Below are 22,806 nucleotides of genomic sequence, written 5' to 3'. Positions count from 1 at the left end.
AAGTAAAACAACATTATTCATGGCTATGGTATCACTAAAATCCAGGCCTCCAAACTCTTTTGGTTAATTCAAGGCTTTCCATTTAATCATATGATGCATGTTATTTCCTATTCACTCCTAGAAATTTTTCTCTCTATCTGAGTCAAATCTTTGATGGAGGCCGTAAGAAACTACCCACTACCACTACCCATGCATATAATAAGAAACTACCCACTCCACCACTAGTATTACTAATGCAAGAGCTAAAAAAAAGGAAAGAAAGAAAAAGCAAAACAAAGTGCCTTGAAAAATAGCGGGTCAACCTGCAACTTTACGGAGCATTTGGTTGAAGGTGCTAAAGTTTAACTGATACTATAGTATATTTATAATTATAATAATTAATATTTAATTATGAACTAATTAGACTTAAAAAATTGTCTCGTAAATTATTCTCTAGCTGTGTGTTTTTTTTGAATAGTTTCATAAAAAAATTTTTGTAAAAAATCTATATTTAGTACTCCATACATGTGTCCAAACATTTAATGGTATATGTTAAAAAAACAGCCCAAACCAAACATGGCCTTATTATCCCACACGGTTGGATTAAGATCATGATGTCCATCTTGTCAATCCGTCCTAGAGTTTCTTAACGATCGCGTTGAGGAAGTCCTCAATTCTCGCCATCAATCAATATTAAGGGAGATGTTAGAGAAGACAGAAGACCCAATTGTTCCTGGTCTTCCACAAGCTCTAGCCCACTCCGGCCAACACAAATATTTTCCACCAGACATCCTTGCCTCTTGGTTCTCCCAAAAAAAATCCAGAAAATCTCTCAACGAAGTTGGGCCATGGTTAGTTGCAGAAAATTTTGCAAAATAGCTATTATAGCGCTTTTATTTATATTTGATAACTATTGTCTAATCATGGACTAACTAGTCTTAAAAGATTCATCTCGTAAATTACAGACAAACTGTGCAATTAGTTATTTTTTATCTATATTTAATGCTTCATATATGTGACACAAGATTTAATGTGACGGAAAATCTTGAAAAATTTTACAAAAATTTTTAGGAACTAAACAACCCCTTGGTATCTCTACAATCTCTACAACTAAAAAAGACTCACAAGTCATGGTCAGCGGTGGCTAATCGCCCCCCCCCCTCGCGGTAAGCTCCCCACAACCGCACGTTCTGACGAAAAAAACCAACCACACACTAATCGCCGCCCCTTGCGCGCTAATCGCTCCGGAGAACCACCATGGCATCACGCACGCACTTTGCCCAGCTCCCAGTTCATCTCGCTCCAAGGAACCGCCGCCCCTGCGACCTCGCCTTCGCCGGCTGCTTGTCGCCCTGCCTCGGCACGCGTTTGACCCTGCCCGGCTCTCTGTGCCGTGCAACCGCTCGCTGCGCTCCCGCTAGCCTGCGACTCCCTACGCGCCGCCCGGCCCTGCTTCCTTTCCCCACCGGGACTCCCTCCGGCCGCTGCCCTTCATGTGCCCGGTGCCTCCCTCCGGTCGCCGTCCTCTGTGCCGGCGACGTGGTTCGTCGCGGATGAAAAAGCAGGGCAGTTCCTCATGGCGGCAGCGTGGTTCCCCCTCGCCGTGGTTCCTGTGGCACAACGTCGTATCCTTCTCTAGCGTCATTGGCCTCTTGACTGATATGAGGTATGAGCCATTTGCCATTTGCCTTCCGATCTATTATCCATGAGAGGTATCTCAGTGGCTGTGGATATGGCATAATATTTCTTTTATCCCAATGAACCTCTTTTGGGCTGCAGATCGTTGCCCTCTTGGTGTTGATGCACTGCAGCTGATTTTGCGAAGGGAGAAGACAGGAAGGGGCATCAGGATGAGGGCAAGTTTCTGATCTGTTTGAGGTATTGAATCGTAGCACTTTTTCATCTGTGTTGTACATTTAGCCCTGTCTGATTAACCCTGTCCATGTATTGTAGTAGAATATGCAGCACGGTAGCAGATCGAGGTCTCCCATGCATTTAGCTGTGGGATATAGCTGTCGAATTAGAATATCCCGTAGTACCAGATCGAGGTCTCCCATATAGATTGTGGAACTTTTCATTACCTTTCCAATTTCGTTGAGTACTACTGGAGATATCGTATTGTGAATATTAGTGTCAGTTTCTCTCAGAGTACAGATTCAGTTTGGACAATCAGTTTTGGGGGTCAATTTAGGAGTTCGTCGAGGCCGAATTGGTCCAGTATGCTATGGAATTGTTTATAGTACTTTGTATGATTTTTCTATCAAGTATTTTAAATCTTGTCAACGGGTAGTTTTACACTACACATATATTCATTATTCACTACGAATTTAAATGTCTTACGAACTGCGCTCAGTATCAAATTAGTTCATTGATATATGTCTCGGTAATAGTTGCATTGCTTTCTCAGATGAGTGATCGTTTTTAAAGATGAACTGATTTTTTCATCTCTATCATATTGTCACATAATTTTCCTTGACAAGCACATGTCTGTAATCATATTTAGTTGATTGATTATAGTCCTCATACAAGATCTGGTGCAAGTGATGTTATTCTGTAAAGCAGTCTGAGTGTCCTTATCCTCCATGTGTATATATATGGTCTATCTTGGTGTTTCAATTTGTTATACTGCAAATCGTTTGTCTGCCATAATGATGCCGTATATGTACCCAGTAGAAATTATCATGGTGTGCACATGGTTGTATGTATGGTTGTTTAGAAGTTGACAAAATTAGGCTTGCTCAACTAGGATCGGTGATTTATTTAGCCTCTTGAAATGTAGATAGCATTCCAGTTAGGTTAGGAAATTTCAAGTGTGCGATTTTGGACATGATTTGGTTTTGTGATTTGTCTGCCTGTTTTTCATGCCGTGGTGGTGGGGAGGGGATGATTTGTTTGACGTGGTTCCGATTTCTTAGGTTGTGGTGTGATCTATTTTAGGCTACATGTACACGTGAATGGTGGAGACTGTTGCTGGGCCTATGAGATGATGGACGCCATCAACAAGGGGGTATTGCTGTCCCGCATCCAATCCTATAGGAATTTGTTAAGTTGCCCTTCTTCAAGTACTTCAAGTTGAGCATTTTAGAATTTTTCCCCAATATTCTAGACTGTGATTTTGGCACATTAGTGAAAGTTTATGATGTTGTGGTCCAACAGAGAGATAGAATGGTTAGAATAGAGTCATGCGTGCTTGATTGGAGAATTTGATGCTTGGTTAATGAGTTTTGGAGTCTTTACTCTCTCTCGTAAGTGCTTCTGCCATTTTATATATGGAAGATTGTCATGACAATTGTGTATGTTTTTTTAGAATTTTTTAACTAGAGCAGTTGAGTGTGATTTTTTAGTTTTCTACTATTCTAAGGTGAATGTTTTCTAACCTTAGGATCAAACTTTTTCTGTACTTTACTGTTGTAATGTTTGTCTTTTGATTAGTAATGATTCTAATGAACAGGGAATGGAAAATAGATACAACAAAGTGGGAGAATTTTGTCAGAAGAAATCCTTCCTTGATGAAGATTTTCAGACCTCAAGTAAGAATGTTCTGCATAGAAATGCAGATTTATTTTATAGCGACTATAGTGAATATGGACATATGGTAGAAAATAAAAATTCTGGAGCATTGTTTTCTGTGCTCGGTGTTTTATGTCTAACTAAGAACTTTGCTCTCATGAAAAAATTAATTGTTTCAATGCTCTGCAAATCTTAAATGCCTCCCTTGATCTACTGTGGTCGGGATGGAATTAGGCATCTAAAAGCACTTGTGAGGGAAATATCCAGTGGAATTAGGCATCTAGAAGCTACTATATCAGTGTGTCTGTGCAATAGATTTTCTATAATTTCAACGTGTGTATAGATAATATTTTTTCAGAGCCCCACTCTTGAAGTTTATTAACTGCTGATGTCCTGGTTGTGTAAGCACTGAAAATTTGGATTTTGTAAGCAAATGCATATGAATGTCAGCAAAACATTGCTTCTCAGCCTATTTAACAATTCATGTTTTACTTTTATTTTGATTGATAGCAAAACATTGCTTCTCAGCCTGTTTAACAATTCATGTTTTATTATACTCATGGCAACATATGTTATAACATTCATGTTTTTTTAGTACCTGTTTTCCTAATTCAAAGAATACAGCGAAAGCTTTTAATCATTGTAAGTTTTTGCTATTCTATTCTATTCTATTCTATTCATGTATACTACGAAGGATCTTTTAAAAAGGTTTTCTAGAGTTGTGTTTGTGATATCTATGTTTTTTTACAGTAGTGATAATCTGTGTTTGTTTGAAGTGAAACACTCAAAGCTATTTTGTTTGAAATGGAACATTCAAATTTTATTAAAATTAGGGCTACATACCGTGGTAAAGTGTCAGGTTGTGTCGCCACAAACCTTGACTTTGGCAGTTGTTGGACCATGCTAAGTTGGTCGAATATTATTCTCGTTGCAACGCACGGGCATTTAGCTAGTTTGGCAAAAAAAAAATGATTTCTCAACAATTTTTGTCTCGTGTACCATCATCAGCGGAATTGGCATCCACATTCTTTCTAGCACCGTACAGCGGTACAACTTTTGCTCATTCGAGGATCAAGGGCCAAATTCCACATTCTAGATACAATTGAGATCCACATGAAAAAAAATATTGAAACTCATACGATCAAGTTCAATTTGTATTACAAAAAACTACATTTAATTCAAAGCAAAATTTTATAAAGTATAACTATTGAAATAAAAGCAAAATTTAAAGCAAAAAATTATTGTCACCTGTCAGTACTCACTGCTCAGTAGTCAGTACCACTGTTCTGCGTGACCGGCGAGGAAAGATGCTACGTAAATTTCGCGCCGGGCGACGGACGGCTCTCCGGCGGCAGATCGGCAGCAATACGCCCCTCGAGCATTTCCACAACAGTTAGCATGCTGGGCCTCAGCTCCCGCTGGTGCTGGACGCAGCAGAGCGCCACCCTTACCAGCGCCTCCACCTCCCCCTCGTCCACGGGCGCCATGGTCGCGTCCACAAGCTCCATGAGCTCTCCTCGCGCCATCTTCTCCCGCACGACGCGCGCGAAGAAGTCCGGAGTCTCGGACGGGTCCCTTCTGGCCTGCTCGTAGCCCCTGCGGCCGCCGACGATCTCGAGGAGCGTCATGCCGTAGCTGTACACGTCGGACTTGGTGGACAGCGAGCTGAACCATATCTCCGGCGCCATGTACCCGGGCGTGCCCCTCCCGCAGGTGTCGACGCTGGTGAGGTCCTGCGCGATGGACATGGAGATGCCGAAGTCCGACACGTGCGCGCGGAAGCCGCCGTCGAGGAGGATGTTGGCCGGCTTGATGTCGAGGTGCAGGATCTGCCGGTGGCACTCGTGGTGGAGGTACGCGAGCGCCCTGGCCACGTCGGCGGCGATGCGGCGCCGCGTCGGCCACGGCAGGAGGCGCCGCCTGTCCTCGCCGTTGAACAGCCACCAGTCCAGTGACCCGTTCTCGAAGAACGGGTACACAAGGTACTGGCCGCGGGTGGTGCCCGGCACCGGCACCGGCACCCCTTGCACGAGGCAGTATCCCAGTAGGCGCACCAGGCTGCGCTGGTGCACGTTGGCGACGATGGAGATCTCTCTCAAGAACTCTTCCTCGCCGACAGGCTTGTAGCTGGTGATCCGCTTGACGGCGACCGCCGTGCCGTCGTCGAGGAGGCCTCGGAAGACTTCGGCGGAGCCGCCGCGCCCCACTACGGTTCCGAAGTCTCCGGTGACGGCTCGGATCTCGTCGTAGGAGAACTTCCGCGGCAGGTCCTCGATGTGGAACGTGGTCTGCTGCACCTGCACGGGAGCAGTAGAGGCGGCTACTTCTGGCTTCAGCATCGTTGCAAGTGGCGCCTCTGGATCAGCAGCAGCAGCTGGAGCTTTGCCGCGGGCACGAAGGCGCCGGAGACAAGCCTGCACTAGCGCACTGATCTTCCAGATGCAGTATACCAGTAGAGCTATGAGATTGCAGACGAGCATGACAATTACTGGAGCCATCTCGCCCTTGGAAGCCACACTGGGAGCTGCCGTGACAATCACTAGAGCTAGAACACCAAGAAATGCACCGGAAATAATCCTCCCTTCCCGATCGGACGAGGTGTAAATGTATAAGCAAGCGATTACAGAGAAGGACACTGATTGAAGAGCGATCCTTGCAGCGAAGCTTTCAACAATTGTAGGGACGATCAGAACGAATCCGGTGAATACAGTCGCTACATGTAAAAGGGCCTTCACTACCTTCCACAACACAGAGGCACAGGCGCAGCAGCATCCTCGACGAGGAGCAGGAGCAGGAGCTACTACGCTAGAGGCGTCCAGACCTGACATGGTTGGACTCTGGCAGAAGGAGATGAAAGAGAATGAAATCAGAGATGGAAGATGTGCAATCGCGCAGTGGTAGGAGACGGCAAGACTCTTAAACTAGCAGCCTCCTGTTTGAGAAGAACGCGAGCAAGTCAAGAACTTGGCAGGCATCTGATCTCTTGCAAGGTGGGTATGGACTATGGAGTGGACAACTAATGCAGTGATGAAATAGACGGTTCTGCTGACCAGGTAGCTAGCCTCAACCTGTGTAATTGTCTAATGGGGATGTGAAAATTGTAGCAGCATTTCTCGCAGTGTGAACTGAGGCCTGAAGGGGTCAAAGGAACTTTCTGTTTCTGTATTGGGAGGTTGGGACTGACGTGACTCAGCTCAGCAATTCGTTTGGCTGGACTGATTTGTTGTGAAAGAAAAACACTGCTGAATGGTTGATAATTTGGCTGATAAGTTTATGCGAACACGCTGAGGTGATGGTTGGTGGAGTTGACAGGCTATAGAAATGTTCACTACACCCCTAGGCCCTAGCACAATATTATGTATGCAAGGTGGGAAGCAGTTTATGGAACCTTTAAATAAAAAATACTCTTAAGTTTTTTTCATTGCGCGAAGGTGAAACACACACTTCCACACATTAATTTTTTGGGCACGCCATCGACTTGTGGTGTTGCCATGATCTAAGCCTTAAAAGAGTTTGACAGTTTCCTGAAAGCTTCACTACAAAATTGTAGTGGATGTCAACCGTATGCTCTAGCGAGCATTTGCCATGTTAATAGTCTTTTTAATATATATATAATTAGGATAATACAAGCGCCCGTGTGTGCAGGCGCGCACCACTTCAACCGCTCATCTTCCTCCTCGAGACCCCACCTCCTCCTTCACCCGCACGCGGCACGTCCCCTTCTTCCTCCCCGCGTGCCCACCGCCCGTGGCGACCTCCCCTCCCTCCCCTCGGCCCTTCCCCTGCCGTTGCCATGGCCATGGGCAGTGGCGGAGCCTCTTGGAGGCGAAACTAGGTAGTTGCCCCCCTATCTCCGATGAAAAATGATGAGTAGTATGTGCAGTTCACAGGAAAAAGAGAAAAGCAGTACCTACAATCTGCAAGAAGAGAAGAAAAGACAGCAAGGAAAAGTGATGCCTGCCTGCCTAAGAGAACAAATGGCTCATGGGAATTTGTGCTTTGGGTGTTTAGATTCTTGCTTATTTTTAACCGAAGTTTTAATAGCTACAGTAGCTTCTTTTGAAATTAGCCCCTCCTTGATTTTCATTCACTCTCCGCCACTGGCCATGGGCGCCCTCACCCCAAACTGGTTCGACTGCCTCTACCCTTGCCAAAACTATAATGTTATCCTCTTGCCATCCCATAGCCTGTCCTGCCTATCTCCCCCAAGCTCCTTGTAAGACCGCCGGAGTTGGATAAGGAGAGAGAGAGAGAGAGAGAGAGAGAGAGAGAGGAGAAGGCTCGACGGAGTTGAAGAAGAAAAGAGGGAAAGAAGGAGAGGAAAAGATGGTGCACCCCATGTCGCCGCCCTCGCCGCCATTCGTGAGGCCACGCCCGCATCCGCCGCCACTCCTAGTATGTTCTCCGCCTTCGGCTCGAGCTCTCTTGCCTCCCACTGGCTCCCGTGTCGCAACACCCAAGAGCAGGTCTCACCCGTGTATCAGACGACCTCCACATGCGCATAGAGTGGTGGATGCAATGTGTTTGCCGCAACACCAAAGTGTGTGCACTCGGAAAGAATCATTTCCAATATAACTATACCTTACAAACTGAATGCACGTAGGCTACTCCTTGAGTTCTTAAATAATTGAATTTATAGAGTTGTTTTAAGTCAAACAAATGACTAAATTTATAGAAAACTATGTCAAGATTTATGACATTAAATTCAGTTAAACATATAAAAGTTTAACTTAAGTTAACACTAAAAATTTATTTATTCATAAACGGAGGGAGTAGGTGGCAAGATTTCTTATGGTGATCTATATGTCTGACTTTAATAAGAGTCTGTTTGGTAGTGCTTCTCTCTAGCTCTAGCTCTGCTTCGGCTCCTCTGGAGGAACCCTACCAAACAGTCTAGGTGGAGGAGCCATTTTAAGCACTTTTTTATTGCTCTTCCAAAACGGTTCTAGCTCCTCCGAAAAAATCCCTAGGCCTTTCAAACCTACCATAAATCTCTAAGGCCTTGTTTAGATCTAAAAACCTTTTGGATTTTGACATTATAGCACTTTTGTTTGTATTTGGTAATTATTGTCCAACCATAGACAAATTAGGCTCAAAAGATTCGTCTCACAAATTACAGACAAACTATGCAATTAGTTATTTTTTATTTATATTTAATACTCCATGCAGGAGCCGCAAGATTTGATGTGATAAGAATTCTTAAAAAGTTTTTGGATTTTAGAGTGAACTAAACAAGGCCTAACTCTACATTTTGCTACTCCAAATGCAATGTGCATGTTGATGATAAATATGATTTTGGGTCATACTTTCACATTGTATCTTTAAGGCCCATAAATATGAGGGCAAAAGGCTAGCCTTCTGATGCTGGAGTGGCTGTCGTTTATGGAAGAGAGTGTAGTATATATGTCTCGAGGACGTAGTCAGATTGCTAAATAAAAATTCTTGTTAAAACATTGTGCGTTGCTTCAGTTTTATTCTTGCTTGTGCATTTTCTTTTATGTTGTTAGTTTCTTTTTAGAAAATGGAAGAGAACTTTCCATTTCTTAGTGCCTTCACACATCATTTCTATGCTGTTAATGTGTACGGAGTAGTATGTTTTTTTTCGTTACTAGATCCATTATGGTCTGGAAATAACTGCAACGCAAACTCAGCCTTTCAACGAGCTGCTTGCGTCGCATGCGAAAATGATGTGCTACCATCCAATCCAATTAATAATGCCACTTTGATTGCTTGTAGGACCTGGTCTTTAGAACATTTGAGCCAATTGTGCCCGATTGGAGTCTCTTTAGTACGTTTGAGCACTGCTCCAGTCTGACTCTTTCGCTAAGACCTAGTCTAATACTGATCCGTAAATGCTTTGCAAGTTTGCATTGGATAAACGTTGCTGTACATGTTGCCGATCGACGACCACAACACGCTCATCGAAAATTAAATTGAGCAAGGACAGGATCTATGAGGAAGGTATAAGGTTGTGGGCACGAATTACGGTTAACACACCAGTTTAGTAATACACATTCTTCTACCAATCGGGAATAGAAATGCGCCTCAATTTCTCACCGTATGAGGTCATATGTAGGCGTCATAGGAAAGCTGCTCCCGACTTATATGAACATGCATGACTTTTTTGGCTTTGGATTGGAGGTGGCGGATAAAACAAGTGCACTAGCATGAGTGACGATCACAAACTATACTTAGTAACTACTAGTAAGCCTACATCTTATTATATATTTTTGTACTAAACAATATATAATAAGACCTAGTCCAGATGGGTACTCAAATCACAGAATATAAACTGTTCACAAAAAAAAAAATCACAGAATATAAACAAAATGGCCATTGCATTCCCACGAATGTGGTGCTCAATCACACAAAATTAATTAATTTAACAAAGGACACAAAATGTAATCCTTAGATATTAATTTTCAACCGTCATAGTTTTTATCAATGCCACATATACCCCTGTTTCTGTATAAAGAGGCGAAGGGGTTTCTTGTTATGAATTACTCCTATAAAGAAATGTGGAACTAAACTATTAGATAGAAAGTGTTATATCCCTATAAGATACTGGAACTAAATGTGGAACTAACCACTGCAGTTGCACTCGATTCATGGCCACTTCAGTTCTCTGACTCATCAGTGTCGCTCCTGTCAGGTTCTGCTTCCTCTCCATTCGCAGCAGGCTCTTGAACATCTGGCTGCTTGGTGGCTGCACGAGCTACTGGAGGTTTCTTACGATCACCACCTTCTTCAGCTCCTATCACACTGGCATTTTGATCTATTGACAGTCAAGGAAATATGCACATTTACATGGAAAAAATGGTGAAACTAATAAACTCCTTCAACCAACAAACCAAATGCATATTGACTTATGGATGTTATAACCAACCAATTCAGAAGCATAGATAGTGTTTTTACTGGTGCATAACTAGTGTTTAAGTGTAGCTTTCAAAACCTGAAACCACCATACTGACAAGATTCAAAGAAACACATCATTACCCTTGTGAAAGAGGGAGGGAACTCCATGGAGACAAACCATTTGTCAACTAACATTACTAGTCAAAAATACACAGAAAAACTAAGAACTAAATAGCAAAAAAAGTACTATATACCATTGTGTCCAGCTACTAAAATACAATACAATACAACAAGCTAGCATTTAGTAAATGAAAGGTGAAAAAAAGGATACTGACAGATACACCATGCATGATATTTATAAGATGCTTCTCAACTTGGTTAACCAGCTCTGCCTGCAAAATTGTACAAGGAAGAATCAGGGTTCCGCCTAAAAGTGTTTCTATGAAATGAACTTGGGTAACGAAAACAGATAGAGGGCAATTAAATTTAATACATTCAAGTCTGGTTCTCTGCGGAAACGTCGCCTGCGTGCATCCCTCATTGGAGGAGTAAGCCCATGCTTGTATTCAACTCCTTCTGGAGCAGGATCATTTTCTTCTCTTACCATAATCATCTGTTTCAATTTGTTTTTCAGAGGATAATTTGAAGATATGAAATTTAATAAATAGGTGACATACAGTGACACAGTAAACTTGCACTTTTACCTGACCAACATCAGCAGTTTTAATTAGCACAGAATCATCATATGTTTTGTACGACTCCACCACAGCAGGTAGATCCAAGAGAGATGCAGGAAAGCTCTCATTACCAATCATAAATGTACCATTTCTTCCATCCTCTGCAGGAAGGAATATCTCATCAACCCACAAGGTGACAAAAGTTCCAAATCTCAATTATTAAAGAAATATCTAGTCTAACCTAGTCCAAGTTATATGCTCACAAATAAGAGGGGCCATAGTGTTTCGCTGTCAGTAAGGGGAGAAAACCATTACAAATAAGCACCAATGCACATAACAGATGTCATATCCAATGAATCATATCATCTTTGTCTCAAGTCTCAAGCTAGCAAATCCCCAAAAGAAGTCTCAAGCTAAAAGCTTTGTAACAGGGACTTAGCATGTCCACTATGAAACAGCTTCAATTCTTTCGAGTCATATAATTAGTGCTCTTGAGTCATTTCAAGACTACCAATAGCAATCTAATTATTTCATGATTTCATCTGGACAAGAGATTGTGCTGCATTTAGCATATCAAGTAATGTTCCCAAACATTAATATTATGTAGGAAAAGAGAGAAATCATTAAACACAGAGAAACATGATTTGCAAAAGTACAATTAACGAAAGCATGAAGCACAACATTTGAATTCCTAAATTTTAATTATTCACCATTAACTTATTACGTCCGCTGCTAAATGTTGACCATTTCATCAGATAGTACATGGATCTTCCATACGCGATTAACATCAAGGCTTATCTAAAGGTAAAGCAATCAGACTGCAGAAACGCTGCCTTGAACCAGAACACAAGCTTGGAATATTCTGTTTAGGTTTGCTTCGACTGTAGATTATGAAACAGCCCTATTCTTCTGATTCTGATGGATTAAAAGCCTATACGTACATACTTAAGCTCTTTAAGGAATTTCCAAATGAAAAATCTCTTAAATGAACGGGCAAGTTGATCCATGCTAAGTCAATAATCCCAACACCATTGAATAATACATTGACAATCTTTTTTTTTTGGAGAAATACATTGACAATCTAACGCCACACATAAACCTAACACCACAAAATCTGGAACAAGCTAATTGTTTAACAGGACGGGGATAGTGTAGCCTGTGATCTCTGACCTCTAATTGTTTAACAGCATCATCTGTTCCAACTATTGCAAATAATGGAACAGTTAGACGTGCTAAGAATTCTAAGGGCAGGACCCCGGCACGCCCAAGGCAAACTCCCCGCGAGCTGCGGCAATCTGGACCAGAGAGCGCCACCAGCGTTCTCGGCGCCTTTGCAAGCCCCCACCGCACCTGACCTGACTTTCGGTGTTCCGCTAACAGCCTACGGACATGTAATCCGCAAGCAGCGTACTCCTATTCAATATTCATGAGCTGCGGTTTCCAAAGGGGATGCTGGCCTAGCGCACGCTAGGTTTTCGCGGACGACAGGGGAGTAGGATTCGAGGGCGAGAGACAGGGGAGTTGGGGAAACCTAACCTGAGAATGAGAGGTCGAGGGAGGCCTCGTCGGGGTTGGAGGAGGCAGCGGCGGATTCATTCATGAGGCGCTCGATCCGCTCCGCCACGGATGGGGGCACGCGGAGGATGAACTGCTCCTCCATGGCAGTGGCAGTCCCAAATCCACTGGGACGGTGGAATCGAAGCTTCTCTCCCCAACTCAAGCGAGCGTTCGCCGGGCTGAATCGCTCAGAGTGAGAGGAGAAGCGATTTCTCGTGGTTCCGCCTCCCCTTTCCTCTTGCGTTTATCGTTCCGAACTTCGGGTGAAAAACAGGGAGGAGAGTTCCCGACCCCGCGTCAGTTATACTTCGACGCTCGCCTTGGCTGATGATGCTGAGTCGCTGACTGGTGTGTCCCATGGACTGACAACCTTTCGGACTCCGGTACGACTACGAGGAGGCCGGTCGCCGGGAGAGTGCTCAAAAACTCTGCTTGAGCTTCACCCTTTTTTCTCGAACTGAGTGTGTGGAGCTGAAACCGTTTAGCTAAAAAACGTAAAGCGGAGCTGAAAAACGTGGAGCAGATCCCAAACATCCCGTAAAGATACGTTTGTTGACAGCCAAAAGCCAGAATATGGAACAAACGGATTAGTTATTGTGCTAGTGTTTAAAAAGCTAAAAAGGTGTTTCCTAAGAAAATGAAAGAAAAGTTGAAAAGTATGCTGAGAAACTAAAATATTATTACAAATATCAATATAAAAAAACAACTATCAGAAATTAAAAGTCATAAAGCCAGCTTTTGAGTCAAACACAAAAAAACCTACACCTTAAACAAACAGGCTCTAGTTTAGTTCCCAACAAATTTTACAAAAATTTTAAGATTCGTTGTCACATCAAATCTTTAGACGTATGCATAGTTTACCTGTAATTTGCGAAACAAATCTTTTTGAGCCTAGTTAGTCTATAATTGGATAATATTTATTAAATACAAATAAAAGTGTTACAGTGTCCACTTTAAAAAAAATTAGAACTAAACAAGGCGTTAGATGAGAGGAGCCGCATAGGGGTAGGGGTCAAGGTCACAAGATCCCGTTAGGCTGGCTTCGCTGAAAGGAAGACAAGGAGTGGATGAGATCTAGCCGGTCACTTTGGGCATAAAATATCAAAAACCGAGAAACAAACCGAATTTATCGAGAACCAAACCGAATTTACCGAATTCGAAAAATTTGGTTTCCTCGTCGGTATGCAGTTCTCATGAAGCAAATTTACCAAGATATATTTGAATATATCTACTAGCAATATGTAGCATTATTGATGGGTCTATCGTGGAATTACGTATTTGTATTAATCTACTCCTGTTGTATTGTGGCTTTTTATATGTATATGATTTTGTTATTATATATGAAATAATATTGAATTTATGTTAAAATTAGCTCTTGAACCTGATGTTACATGCTATTGTAATATGTTTAGTCTTTTAGTAAATACCAGAACCGATAACGAATTAGCTCGCTATTGATTTTTTTTAGAAACCAATTGGAACAAATTTCCTTAAGAACCGAATTTGTATGGGTACCAACAAATTGAACCGGTCGTTTCAATATTAGGAAACGCCCAGGGTAAATAGCCGGTAGGAGAGGAGCCACGCACAGGCCAAGGGAGATCTGCCAGGAGAGTTGAATCTCGCTCGCAAGGAGAGGAGCCAAGCAGAGCCAAGCAGTGGACTCCACTAGCCTCAGGATGGCTCAAGGTTGACAGGATCGTGGTACATTATAAGCTGGCCTGGGCCGTCTTGCTTTCCTCGTTTGATGAGGGTGAAGGATCCTGATTCCTGAAGAGGTGCTGATCCTGAAAAGGGGCCATCGCCAACGTCGCAAATTGTCGTCTTCTTTAGCGTCGAGGTCTGAAATTTGACTTATAACAGAGCTAATAGCTGAAGCAGGAAGCTGGGTGCCTGGAATCATTCCTGGCTGGATTGATTCACGATGAACTGACACAGTTCCAGGGTCTAATCCAGACCAAACGAACAGGGCCTTACCGGAGTTGATTTGTGAAACGGACTCAACACTAAACTGTTCAGATTAATTCATCAAAATTCTGAGTAATAAAGCTCTCATTTCCTCAATCACAAAAACGTAAATTTTGGAATATTCAACCGCGCCAACATGGCCTGCAAATTCCTCCCATACTACAAACCCCACTTCAATCAATCGAGAATACCAATTTTAAGGGTAAAACAGACAGGCACAATCAAGCGCTGAAACGTATGCTGTATTACCTCAACGATCTGGTTCACCAAAAACCCTCGTCAATAACAGGATACATATGTTTCATTCTCAACATGGATACATCAAGAGAGTAAAGCCTAACTCTAAAAAGGTTTGAGCCACCATGAATTCTTATAAAAAGTCCCCTCTCACATCAACAAGGCCATTGAGAACATCTATTCGATCAGGTCATCATCGTCATCAGGGAGGGGTTGCGCAGCAGCAGCTGCAAGCTCAGCTTCGTGCCTAAGAAGATCATGGGAAAAGGTACAGTTAGCAAATGGTATGTGTTGCTAATTGTGAGAATTCAAGTCTAGTGAAGTACTTTCAGGACAACATTTGCACACTAACTCAATTTTTTGCTGTTGGCAAATGTCAAGAAAGAGATGGAAGCACTTACTGCTGCTGCATGGCCATATCAATCTGCACTTCCGGTGGCTTCAGAGCAACAGCTTCGACAAAGTGAAGGTTCTGATCCCTAAACATATAAACACCAGTAGCAAGTTAGCACAGAAGGCCGAGAACAAAAATATCTAATTACCCTGCCCAGTACCAAGTTAGCACAGAAGGACGAGAACAAAAATATCTAATTACCCTGCCAGTTTCCTTGCGAGGTAAAGGAAGGGCTTCTCAAAGTTGTAATTGCTCTTTGCAGAAATCTCATAGTACTGCAAGTTCTTCTTCCTGTGGAATGTAACTTGCTTGGCTTTGACTTGCCTGTTCTTTACATCAACCTTGTTACCACAGAGAACAATGGGAATGTTCTCGCACACCCTGCAATAAAAGATTGGATATTTAGCAAATCTCTGACATAACCATTGCTAACCTTTTACCCAAATTGTACCAATAAACTAACCTGCACAGGTCCCTGTGCCATGTTGGAACATTCTTGTATGTCAGCCTCGAAGTAACATCAAACATAATGATGGCACACTGACCATGAATGCTGTGAGATGGTTGGAATTTCAAGAAAGTTAGACAAGGCCAAATGAATGAAATAGTCAAACACTTCACACTAATTGAATGAAAATGGTTAAAGCTCACTATAGAAGATTAGACAACCATCCATAAATTATTAGTTATTAGAATTCAAAAGCTTGCTATAAATAGGAGTGGAGACTGATTAAAAACTGCATTACACACCTAACAGAGTGCTGATGGGATACTAGCTAACCATTATAAGCGTCAGGATATACGGATAAGGACATGATGTCCCAATTAGGGCTTGGGGATTGGATTACCAAACCGAACAAGGCCTTAGAGCAAGTTTAATAATACAGCCCACTTGCTGGCTGTAAGGTTTCTTGTAGCCTTCTCCCAGCCCACTCATAGAATAGTTAGCTATTCACTATTAATACATGGCCCACTTGTCTCTCTCACAAAGTTTCTTGGTTGTTGTGCCTAAGCTGGCTGTAAGCTTACAGCCCGCTTCTCCTCTCTCTCCTCTCTTCTCTCCTCCACCTCAGCATTTAGCCAGCTTACAGCCCACTATAATACTTGCTCTTATGTGGGTTTAAAACACAATGATATGTCAGCAATTTTTCAATCTTTGAAAAAGAATCCCAAGATGTGATCTATGGAAACTATCATCAATAAAGAAAGTTCCAATATACCCAATGACAACCTCTAAAAGGTGTATTGCAGCCTAGAGAAATCAGAAACACATAGTATGCATAGACACTGAGCTTCACATGAACATAAATAAACAAATTGAATGAATGAAATATGAATTTGTCACTTACTAGTAGCCATCCCTGAGGCCACCGAACTTTTCTTGCCCAGCAGTGTCCCAGCAATAGAAGCGGATTTTGCCACAGTTAGTGCTAAAATCCAGAGGGTGAACTTCCACACCAATAGTGGCTGCAATGGAGGACAAATGTTCAGATTATTAAAGTTCAGTGTTCCCCAAATCAATGATGAGACACACAATAACAATCATATGAGACTTACGCTCATATTTCTTCTCGAACTCGCCAGTAAGATGCCTTTTCACAAATGTGGTTTTACCTGCAGAAAGCACAAGGCAATAAGAATCAAGAAGTCATTTAAATAAATAGAAACAAGGAAGTTTACTTTATTATAACATAACATAGGAACATAACAAGGAATGTAGCCAGCACTTGCAAATTGTGACACTGAAAAAAAAGGGGGCACACTATACTAATGAGAAAAACACAATCAGAAGTCACCCTCCAATGCACCTCAAAACTGTAGATTGCGACTAGATTCCTCAACACACTGCTCAAGCTCCTAACTAAGGCCTTGTTTAGTTTCCAAAAAATTTCAAGATTCCCCATCACATCGAATCTTGTAACACATGCATGAAATATTAAATATAGATAAAAACAAATACTAATTACACAGTTTACCTGTAACTCGCGAGATGAATCTTTTGAGTCTAGTTAGTCCATAATTGGACAATATTTGTCACAAACAAACGAAAGTGCTACAGTAGCCAAAAACCAAAATTTTTTCCAAACTGAACAAGGCCTAAACGTTAGATCAACACAATGCCAGTTTTGGAAAGGACAAAGGAGCACGCCTTTTATTTTAAGTTGGAAAGATCGACTCCATTGACTTATCCCAAATAGCTTCAACTTAAAACCATGCACAAAGTACACATATTTCTGATTGGATATAAACATTTTATTCTTGAGTCACTCATCTGAAACTAAACAGTGATTAAACTAATTAAACATATCCTCACCAAACAGATTACGGCACTATTGAGTAGATCCTTGTAGCAATGGTACTATTGGCAGATGTTACGGCAGATGATAGTATGATACAATGGACTTTACGGCTGGTCTGACAAAGAACACAAAAATTGCCAGTAACAAAACTGATCCCAGGGCAGGAAATCAAACAATTCCCCGAGTAGCATCCAAACCCCACAAGAAGATTGAAATCCTAGGAAAAATTCCTATGAACCCTTTTGGAACAAAGGGTTGGATGTTTACAAATCCTACAAAATTCTTACAGAATTAGCCTGTTTCATAGGAACTTTGGAGGAATTTACTTAAGAGGTTGAATGTGTTTTTTTCTTGTGCTCCATCCAAATGTTTTTAATCTTGCAGTTTTACGTGCTTTCTCAATCCATAGGATTCAAGATGTTTGAGCGTTCCATTCGTATGTTTTCCTATATTCCTGCGTTCCATTCGTATGTTTTCCTATATTCCTGCGTTCCAAAGAGACCTAAGAACCCCCAAATCGTGTAGAACCCGACCAACACAGGCTAACCCCCTTCCAATCCCATATCCATATGCCTCCCCCATCTCGGATAAAAATATCTGGCTGCCTCAACCACGAATCAGTACCCAGTCCGCCAGATCTCTAGGAAATCACGGCAACAAACGCGGCGCGCGCATCAGAAACCAACGATAACGAACCATAATGATAACAACAATAATAACATGCGAGGCATAGGGGAGGCCAGAGAGAATCAATCACCAGTTCCACCGTCGCCAACGATGACGAGCTTGAAGCTGGGGTAATCCACGACCTGCTGATTCGGCAGCGCCTGCGAGAGAAAAAACCCACACAAAAACCACGCACCAATCAGACGATCCGACCAGGGCAAACCTCAGGATCTACGTAGGAAGCACCGATCGCGATCTATCGCGGGCCGTTCGTGCTCACCATTTCTGCGGCGTGGAGAGGGGGGAGGAGGGAGGACGGGTCGGCGGCGGCGAACAGAGAGGACCGAGGAGGCGTCTAGAGAGTTCGAAATGGACTGGGGAGAAAGTAGTTAGAGGGCGCCTGGAGTCTCTGGACCTTGATGGAGTGGGAAGGGGCCGAGGCGGAGGGTTTTATGCCGGTGCGGCCCGTGTGTCTATTAGCTTTGGATGGACGCAGGGATCGGGTGCCGTTGGATCCCCGTCGAGGAAGGTGAGGGGGCGCGGATCGAGTGGTGTCGTTAGCTTTCCGCCCACGCGAGGTATCCGGGCCCGTTGGGCCCCGTTTTCGGCCTGCGCGCGAACGGTCATCTCCATCTCTACGCCAACGGACACCTGCGCGGCTGCCTGTCTCCTGCTGTTGACCGTTGCCGCTGCGTGACTGCTGCCCTGCCGCCGAGTGAGCAGCGGCCGCGTGGCTCGCGGGGATCTTTCTAGAAGGCATGGTCGAGGATGTTCCGATTTTCACACCATCCCAGATTATTCTCCTCGTCCAAAACAATTAATAAATGCATATTTCGTTGCTTAAATAAATAAATCAATTTTTAAAAATTAGTTAAATTAGAAGATATAGTATCAACATCTTCAAAAAAATCATTATAAAAAATATACTTCAATACTCCATATATATCTCATATATTATAAGATGTATTGGTATAAGATTGGTCTAAGGGGATGTTTGGTTGGGGTGATAAAATTTAATAAATATTATAGTATTTTCATTTTATTTGATAATTAGTGTCTAATAATGAACTAATTAGACTTAAAAGATTCGTCTCGTAAATTATTCTGCAGTTGTGTTTTTAATTTCGTAAATAGTTTATATTTAGTACTTTATGCATATGTCCAAACTTTCGATGTTATAGGTGATAAAAAAAATCAGCCCCAACAAACAAAGCCTAACTTTAAAGTTTGATTTCTCAAGAAACAACACTTGCGTTTGTTTTGAGACCAAAGGAGTACCCCAGCAAACAATGTGAGCTTAACGTACCAACTACTCCCTTCATTTCAAATTATTACAAGATGTTTTAATTATTCTGATATCTTATTTTACTATATATCTAAATATAATGTATATCTAAATAGGAAAAAATTATGACCCCTAAAGTTTAACCGGTTGTCTAAATTTTGCTAACTATTCAAGTGACCGTGGCATTAGCAGAGAGATTTTTTAAAAAAACAATTGAAACTAATAAGATCATGTATATACGTACTCTAATGAAATATAAAAAATTATTAGGTTTTCAACAGTAGCATTAGCTATAATATTATGAAGAAGGTTGCTTATGAAGATTTTGTAGCAAATAATACTAAATGAATGTCACGTTTCATCTTAGAAAATAGTAGTAGTTTGGCATCTAAGGATTTTTAATATTTTCTTATAGAATATTTTCATTTTTTTTGTCAAATCTAACCAAAAAATTATACTATCGATAGGATTAACAAAAAAAACTAGTTTTTTCTAAAATAATTATTGTTATACATAAGTATTTATTTTGAATTTTTTACACCGGACCACCAAAAATTCAGGTAGGGCTCTCCTAATGCCACTAAAACATGGTCTCCTCTCGATTGCTGCTCGTGCAGTTCAACTACAACCATGACAGGTTGCGGGTGGAACACAGTTTTGCTCTCACAATATGAGCCACAGGATTCACATTGAGACAATAGGTCCATGTTACGAGGGCATATGCTCTTATAGACAAAATTTACTTTACTATTAGGGGTGTAAGAATGTGATATCTCACAAGTCTCTCTCTTGGGGGCAACCACAGGTCCATCAGAATGCGTGGTCATGCCATCGCTGCATCGCATCACAAGTCACAAGCACCCCCGGTGCCCATCATGATCAAGTGCTAGCGACTCGAGCGAAACCCCCTGAGAGGTCCTCGTGCACACGGTCACTGAAGGGGCAAGGGTTCCGCCTCCCCTAGCAGCGGCATCAACCCTTGCCTCAACTGGGGCAACCATTGATGGAGCAGTTGCAAGCACGGCAACAAGAGTTCGAGAGGCACGGTGCAGGGCAGGAACACACTCAGCTCGAGCGCAAAATCGCACACTGATGCGCTAAAGGCCGTGCATGCGCCATAGCCCACGATGTGCACCGGCGGATCATGGTGGACGACAAGGGTCCTCCACAGTTCGCCCGAGCCAGCCAGAACATTGCCGCCACGACGGCCTTACTCTGAGGGCTCTCGCATCCTGCAATTCCTAAGGAACGCAAGACCCAACAGGAGATCCGCAAGCTGCTGGAGCGCGCGGCGGAACAGCAGGCGGAGAGCTGGTTGTCACGACGATGCGGGCTTGATGCTAGTTAGCATGCGTCAGCTAGAAGGAACGCCAGTGCGCGTCCGTCCACCAAGCTCGAGAAGGCACTAACACGCCCTAGGACGTCGTCCTCGCCTTCTTAAGCCACGCCTACCGCCAACTCCTTCTTTTCCTCTCCCTTTGTTTTTCTCGTCCCGCCATGGCTGCAGCAGAGAAACACAGTTTTTCTATCCTTGAGGGCACATGCTCCCACTCTCTCGCCGTCGTTCCTTACCTCCGCGCCAACCCACTAGCTTCTCCTTCATTCCATGAGCCCCACCACCTCGCCCCTCCCCTCCTCCGCTCCTCTTCTAGCTAGTACCACCCCTACAGCTCGCCGCCGAGAACAGCCACCGCCGCTACCACCTATGACTACGGGTCAGCCGCGCTAGGCTGCTGCTGGCCAAGGCAGGGCCGAACGTGGCTGCTGCAAAGCCGTGACGCCCCCTTTCCTTACCTCCACCATCGACCACGGCCGCCGAAATCACTACAGCCGATCCTCATCTGCTCTGCTTACAACCGAGGAAGAAGAAGAAGAAGGTGAAAAATTGAATTAGAAGTTTTTTCTAGAATTCCAGATGTGAAGCCCTGGACTCATAAGAATAGTACTGCATGGTGCTTATGACTGTGAAGTAATTAAAGTTTTGTGCAGGGACCTTGTGAAAAGTGTTCATCTTATATGTTTTCTCCTTTTTATTTTATCAGTAATTCGGCTGAAACTTTAGAAATTCAAAGTACACTGAAGGAGTGTGTGTGTGTATATATATATATATATATATATATATATATATATATATATATATATATATATATTCCTTTCAATAAACCACGTTATGTATAGGTTCATACTTGTTTATCGATTTGAGTATGTTTATATACTCATATTAAGATATTCTACGTCTTACCACGCGAAATTTTTTCAAATAAATTCATATTTTTAATATATTACTAAAATGTAATTACTATAGTATATACGATAAGTATAACCACATACTCTATGTATGCATACATACTTAACATACATATCATCCCTAGATGATCTAATATGATCATATACTTCGTCTATATATATTTTGTCTGATTATATACACCTTAAAAATAGCTCTTTTAATTAATAAATGCTTGTTGTGTGATTTTTATAGGCTGAAATAAATATCCAAGAATCATGAAAATTTTTGTTTATCTGTTTTATGCTAATAACAACCTTCAAAAAAGTTTGAACTTAAATTTCACCTCAATCCTTTCCAGACCACGTGGATTGGGTTGGTTTTGTTTATATCCAAACAAAGCTTTAAGAATGCAGCTGCAAACTTTGCAAAAAAAAATGCAGGTGCAAAACAACAAAAACAACAAAAAAGCCGGCACCAGTAGCGAGAATCTGGAAGCGACAAAGTAGCAGCAGGAAGTAGCACTTCAGATCAGAGCCAAAGGAACTGTGCCTCGCTACTAGCACTAGGGGGCCTCTTCCAAGGTCCAGCCCATCTGAAATAGCTGGACCAGTGAACGCGTCCCGGCCGTAGCCTCCGGTGTAACTGGGCTGGAGCCTCCAACTGACCAGAAACAGTTTGGAGTATTAGGCTGCTTCGGACCATCCGATCAAGAAAATCAAAGTGAACTCAGAGATGTTGATACATACAAAATCAATATAGGTGTTGTGATAAAAAAATCAATATAGGTGTGGCGCCGTTGACGGCCATGTCTACCTTGAAGAAAAGTGTGGTTAAATTATGAAACAAATATAGAAAATATGAGCAACCACATCAAATTTAGGTGGACTGATTTCATCATAAGAAACCTAGCCAGCTAAGCTATACTCAATTCACTATTATAATATATATTGTAGTCTTGTGATATATTGAGTGTAAGAGATCAATCATATTCCCTCCATTCTATAATACTCCTGTAATTCATTTTATAACTTTCTTAAAGAGTCAAAATATCCCAAGTTGAATCAAAATTATAGAAGAATAATAAAGATTTATGACATCAAATATGTATAGATGGAATGACTCATATTTCGTCTATTCTGAAATAATCAATT

The 22,806-nt window shown here is 42.3% G+C and overlaps 3 protein-coding genes and 1 long non-coding RNA gene across 6 annotated transcripts; 1 reads left to right on the top strand and 3 right to left on the bottom strand.

Moving 5' to 3' along the window:
- Positions 1,190-3,986, top strand: LOC110434027. 2 transcript variants are annotated; one of them, XR_002451473.1, is made up of 3 exons: positions 1,190-1,645; positions 1,759-1,857; positions 3,431-3,986. It is a non-coding gene; the product is annotated as an uncharacterized LOC110434027 (long non-coding RNA). The 2 variants fall into 2 exon arrangements; XR_002451474.1 differs by lacking the exon at positions 3,431-3,986 and adding an exon at positions 2,917-3,422.
- On the bottom strand, positions 4,800-5,987 carry LOC8058237 (probable receptor-like protein kinase At5g20050). Its single transcript, XM_002456005.2, has one exon. The coding sequence runs from the start codon at positions 5,985-5,987 to the stop codon at positions 4,800-4,802; it is 1,188 nt and encodes a 395-aa protein (XP_002456050.2).
- Positions 9,843-12,875, bottom strand: LOC8054955 (transcription initiation factor TFIID subunit 7). 2 transcript variants are annotated; one of them, XM_021455264.1, is made up of 6 exons: positions 12,558-12,875; positions 11,049-11,182; positions 10,838-10,957; positions 10,676-10,736; positions 10,077-10,264; positions 9,843-9,995 (listed from the first exon to the last, which is right to left on the bottom strand). In XM_021455264.1, exons 1-5 carry the CDS (start codon positions 12,679-12,681, stop codon positions 10,107-10,109), a joined length of 597 nt encoding a protein of 198 aa, XP_021310939.1. In that variant the 5' UTR covers positions 12,682-12,875; the 3' UTR covers positions 9,843-9,995; positions 10,077-10,106. The 2 variants fall into 2 exon arrangements, with proteins under 2 accessions (XP_021310939.1, XP_002456049.1); XM_002456004.2 differs by having other exon boundaries at positions 9,843-10,264.
- LOC110433845 (GTP-binding nuclear protein Ran-2-like) lies at positions 14,761-18,669 on the bottom strand. The gene is made up of 8 exons (XM_021456645.1): positions 18,424-18,669; positions 18,235-18,304; positions 16,735-16,791; positions 16,527-16,644; positions 15,641-15,730; positions 15,379-15,558; positions 15,185-15,262; positions 14,761-15,030 (listed from the first exon to the last, which is right to left on the bottom strand). The coding sequence occupies exons 1-8, from the start codon at positions 18,424-18,426 to the stop codon at positions 14,961-14,963; spliced, it is 666 nt and encodes a 221-aa protein (XP_021312320.1). The 5' UTR covers positions 18,427-18,669; the 3' UTR covers positions 14,761-14,960.

Source organism: Sorghum bicolor, chromosome 3 (genome assembly GCF_000003195.3).
Source record: "Sorghum bicolor cultivar BTx623 chromosome 3, Sorghum_bicolor_NCBIv3, whole genome shotgun sequence".
In the NCBI taxonomy this organism is placed as follows: domain Eukaryota; kingdom Viridiplantae; phylum Streptophyta; class Magnoliopsida; order Poales; family Poaceae; genus Sorghum; species Sorghum bicolor.
The sequence above is the reverse complement of the archived record's forward strand: the minus strand, read 5'-3'. Positions and strand labels throughout refer to the sequence as shown.

Excerpts from the sequence above, each read along its gene's own strand:
- LOC8058237 (XM_002456005.2), bottom strand. The coding sequence starts at position 5,987 with ATGGCTCCAGTAATTGTCATGCTCGTCTGCAATCTCATAGCTCTACTG.
- LOC8054955 (XM_002456004.2), bottom strand. The coding sequence starts at position 12,681 with ATGGAGGAGCAGTTCATCCTCCGCGTGCCCCCATCCGTGGCGGAGCGG. Across the intron at positions 10,958-11,048 it reads AAACTGCTGATGTTGGTCAG|ATGATTATGGTAAGAGAAGA; the intron begins GTAAAAGTGCAA and ends AAATTGAAACAG. Across the intron at positions 10,737-10,837 it reads GCAGAGAACCAGACTTGAAT|GCAGAGCTGGTTAACCAAGT; the intron begins GTATTAAATTTA and ends ACAATTTTGCAG.
- LOC110433845 (XM_021456645.1), bottom strand. Across the intron at positions 16,792-18,234 it reads CGTTGGCGACGGTGGAACTG|GTAAAACCACATTTGTGAAA; the intron begins GTGATTGATTCT and ends TGCTTTCTGCAG. Across the intron at positions 15,559-15,640 it reads TGGCACAGGGACCTGTGCAG|GGTGTGCGAGAACATTCCCA; the intron begins GTTAGTTTATTG and ends CTTTTATTGCAG.